This window comes from Centruroides vittatus, unplaced genomic scaffold (assembly GCF_030686945.1).
Source record: "Centruroides vittatus isolate TY-2023 unplaced genomic scaffold, ASM3068694v2 contig_549, whole genome shotgun sequence".
NCBI lineage: Eukaryota > Metazoa > Arthropoda > Arachnida > Scorpiones > Buthidae > Centruroides > Centruroides vittatus.
The window spans coordinates 6,099,702-6,104,289 of record NW_027122325.1 but is presented as its reverse complement, the minus strand read 5'-3'; the positions used below and the strand labels follow the sequence as shown (position 1 = coordinate 6,104,289).

The following is a 4,588-nucleotide window of genomic DNA, read 5'->3' as shown; positions in this document are numbered from 1 at the left end:
ATGTATGGAGGTGTATGTGTGGGGAGATTTTGTTCACCCTATTTGAAACGTAATAACTCCTGTGCTTTTTGTCGAAAATTTCTGAAATTTTACAGGGAGGTTTGTTTATTAGGGGTTTTGATGCTATTAAATTTTGGTGATTAAAAGTCGAGAGATGGAGAGATAAAGGGGGTCGTGTGTATCTCCAGTAGGGTCGAACTTAAAGACGATTTTACTTTTTAATAGCATTTACAATTTTTTAAAATATAAAACCCATCGCTATTCTCAAAATTTAGTTTTTTGCATTTTATAATAGTTAAAAATATAAAAAATTTTAGTGATAAAAATACGACAACAGATGGCGCTATCAAATGTTGCCGGGAAAGTTAAGCAACTCGTTGCTGGATTTTTTCTGTCAGTTAATGTAATGAAAGCTACAGATAGCGTATCAAGGGCAAAAGTGGAAGATGTAAAAATGCGGCTGAGACATGCAAAAGAGATATACAAAATGAAAAACAACGGAAGTTACTTGATGAGCCAGCTCACGTGACATTTCTTTTGTGAAAAATTTACAGCCCTTTGTACAGACAATCTCATAAAGAGCAAGAAACAAATATATCGGTTGTAATCTAACAAATGAAGTAACATTCTTTTTATGGTTTTATATTTGTATGGATTATTCAATTTTACACTTACATGTAGGCTAACTGTTGATCAGAAAACATAAGCATCGACAATCGAATTTATAAGAAAATATGTTGGATTTAAAATATGTTTTCAGAGAAAAATATCTTTATTTATTATAAACAATAATCTTTAAAAAATTGTAAATTTTTTAAAAATAAACGAGTTTTAAAAATAACTCTTATATATCCGATTTCGAAATGAGCGAAGAACTGAGATGGACACCTTAAAAATTAACAAATATTTCTTACTTTATTGTTCATTATTATCCATACGTTATTATCCAAATTATCCAAATGCATTTCACAAAATCGTTTGCCTCTTCAGTGGATATTACACCTTTACAACACTGTCACATTTATATTCTATCAAACTATCCCAGCATGCATCTACAGATAAACCAGTATTCAAATTGATAACATTTGCATAACTTTCGATGCAATAATGTTCAACGATGCGTCTCGTTACAATATTTTCTATTTTATACAATATCTTAATATTATTTCTATTTATGATACAATTCTTATTTTTACAATGTTGATGCCACGGAGATTCGGTTCTTTTTAGTCGAATTGCCGCTTCATGCTCTTTAATTCGCTGTTCAAGCTGTCTTCCTGTTTCGCCGACATAGCTTTTACCTTCTGGACATGTGCATATTAATTTGTAGATGACTCCCGCTATTTTCAAAGGGTCCCTTGAATGTCCTACCATTCCTCTATTCACCACATAAATACTTTTGCTTAATCTATTTTTCTGTTCACCTACTAAGTTGACAGAACAATTTTTAAAGTTATTTTTATATTTTTCAAAAAATTTTTTAATATATGGAATTTTAATGTATAAATTATTACTTTTCTCTTTTTTTACATTATATCTACTGATGGTATAACAATTGTACCACTTACGTATTAATTGTTGCGGATAATCGTTAAGCAAATATTTTTTAAACAGGTTTTCAGTTTCAAGTTCTATATGCTTCTGTAATGTTGTTCTATTAAAAAATTTTCTTAGTTCCATCAGAAAAACGTTTCTTTTTATACTTAAAGAACAGTACGATTTATAGTTGATTACTTTATCATTATTACAACTCTTTGTATACTTACGAAATAGTAGTGTTTTTTCTTGTCGTGTGATTGTAACATCTAAATAGTTAATTTAATTATTTCTCTCTTCTTCGTAGGTGAATCTAATATCATTGTTTAAACTGTTTGCATAAGTTTCAATTTCGCATCTGTTACATGGCCAAAGTAAGGAATCCTTTAGACTTATGAGCCTGGATGTGAAATCAATGTACCCATCAATTAAGTGGAATTTTGTTTTAGAATGTTTAAGTAATTATTGTTTACCTAATTACATTTTAGAATTTATACAATTTGCTTTTAAAATCAACTATTTTTTAGTTTCTACAGACTTTTATCAACAAAAAGATGGGATAGCAATGGGGTCCGTTATAGGCCCGAAGATTGCAGATATATGCATGACATCACTAGATCAAAAGATTTTCCAGTTCCAAGGTATTTCCTTTTATGCCAGGTATGTAGACGACATATTGATCCTGTATGATTCCAATATTACTACAGCTAAAAACATTGAAACTTATGCAAACAGTTTAAACAATGATATTAGATTCACCTACGAAGAAGAGAGAAATAATGAAATTAACTATTTAGATGTTACAATCACACGACAAGAAAAAACATTACTATTTCGTAAGTATACAAAGAGTTGTAATAATGATAAAGTAATCAACTATAAATCGTACTGTTCTTTAAGTATAAAAAGAAACGTTTTTCTGATGGAACTAAGAAAATTTTTTAATAGAACAACATTACAGAAGCATATAGAACTTGAAACTGAAAACCTGTTTAAAAAATATTTGCTTAACGATTATCCGCAACAATTAATACGTAAGTGGTACAATTGTTATACCATCAGTAGATATAATGTAAAAAAAGAGAAAAGTAATAATTTATACATTAAAATTCCATATATTAAAAAATTTTTTGAAAAATATAAAAATAACTTTAAAAATTGTTCTGTCAACTTAGTGGGTGAACAGAAAAATAGATTAAGCAAAAGTATTTATGTGGTGAATAGAGGAATGGTAGGACATTCAAGGGACCCTTTGAAAATAGCGGGAGTCGTCTACAAATTAATATGCACATGTCCAGAAGGTAAAATCTATGTCGGCGAAACAGGAAGACAGCTTGAACAGCGAATTAAAGAGCATGAAGCGGCAATTCGACTAAAAAGAACCGAATCTCCGTGGCATCAATATTGTAAAAATAAGAATTGTATCATAAATAGAAATAATATTAAGATATTGTATAAAATAGAAAATATTGTAACGAGACGCATCGTTGAACATTATTGCATCAAAAGTTATGCAAATGTTATCAATTTGAATACTGGTTTATCTGTAGATGCAGGCTGGGATAGTTTGATAGAATATAAATGTGACAGTGTTGTAAAGGTGTAATATCCACTGAAGAGGCAAACGATTCTGTGAAATGCATTTGGATAATAACGTATAGATAATAATGAACAATAAAGTAAGAAATATTTGTTAATTTTTAAGGTGTCCATCTCAGTTCTTCGCTCATTTCGAAATCGGATAAAAAAGAGTTATTTTTAAAACTCGTTTATTTTTAAAAAATTTACAATTTTTTAAAGATTATTGTTTTTAACGTATACAATAACCGATCCCATTGCTTGATATTTGTTTATTATTTAATCTTTATTTATGTTTAGGTTTTAAAATTATAAAAAATTATTTGTTAGATTTCAAAACTTTGCTTACGTAGTGTGGAAGCATAGTCGTAAAGCTGTCGTGAAACGTCTTACAGGCTACTTCAGATAGAAAAATTATCAACAAATAAACAACAGCAGATTTTCCATTAGATGAAGTATTTGTTTCCGTTATAATCACATCATTATTTTCTTATTCCTGTAGAGTTTATCGTTATGACTTCCCGGCTGTTATATATATAACAGAGGAAAATATGGTGATCGGTTACAGTTTCTAAAGAGTTTTACATTCTTGGACTGGGAATCTTGAAATGCCAAAAAAGTTTGGGACTTTTTCTGTATTTGTGGATGTTAGTGTATGTGTGCGTGTGTATTTGTGTTGCACGGTTTTTTTTATCCTCTTTGAAGCTTAACGCTTGTATCTTTTGTCGAAAATTTCTAAAATTTTCGGTTCGTATATTACGGGTAAAATGTTTTTAGAAATTTTCAGGAAAATCGGACTCTGGGTTTGGGAGATATGAATGACATGGAAATTATATCTAAAAAATTTCCAAGTTATGTAATTTTTTTACTTTTACTATTTTTTACGTCACCAAATAAAAACCAAATAAAAACTTGTAGGAGTAAAAAAGTTATTTTTTTAAATTACATCTCGTAACAGATGGTACCACAGTTTTAACTTTTGACTAGAGTCATAATGTTTTTTTAAACTTAAAGGTTTTCATTTAAAAAATATTTATCATTATTTAACAAAATTACTCTTTTTAAGCTATTTTTATTTTTGAATTTTATATGTTAGTAGAGTTGAAAATTATCGGACTTCCTAATAGTCTCTTTAACGAGTCTCCTCCTTTTCGAGTGCTGGAAAGTCGAACAAGGAAAGCTCTTGCCAGTTAAACAAAATAAAATTTATAAATATTTTTGTTATTGTTTTAATAATTACTCAAATTAATTATTTGACCTGCGATTTGGAGTTACTTAACAATAAATTAAATATAATTAAAAAATAAGATTCGCAATTAAATTATAATTTCTAATAAGAAGATTAGACTGAATTTTTAACAAATTATTTTTCAAACAAACCTCTTCAGACATTGTTATAATACCGTTCTATTTATTGAATAATCTTTAGAGTCCTGAGCAGAAAATAGATATCTGTTCATTAAATCTTTGTATT

General features: G+C 28.6%; 1 protein-coding gene across 1 annotated transcript; it reads left to right on the top strand.

The window, feature by feature from the left end:
- The first annotated feature begins 2,101 nt into the window (after nt 1–2,101).
- On the top strand, nt 2,102–3,142 carry LOC136978617 (uncharacterized). Its single transcript, XM_067274356.1, has one exon. The coding sequence runs from the start codon at nt 2,102–2,104 to the stop codon at nt 3,140–3,142; it is 1,041 nt and encodes a 346-aa protein (XP_067130457.1).
- The last annotated feature ends 1,446 nt before the right edge of the window (nt 3,143–4,588 follow it).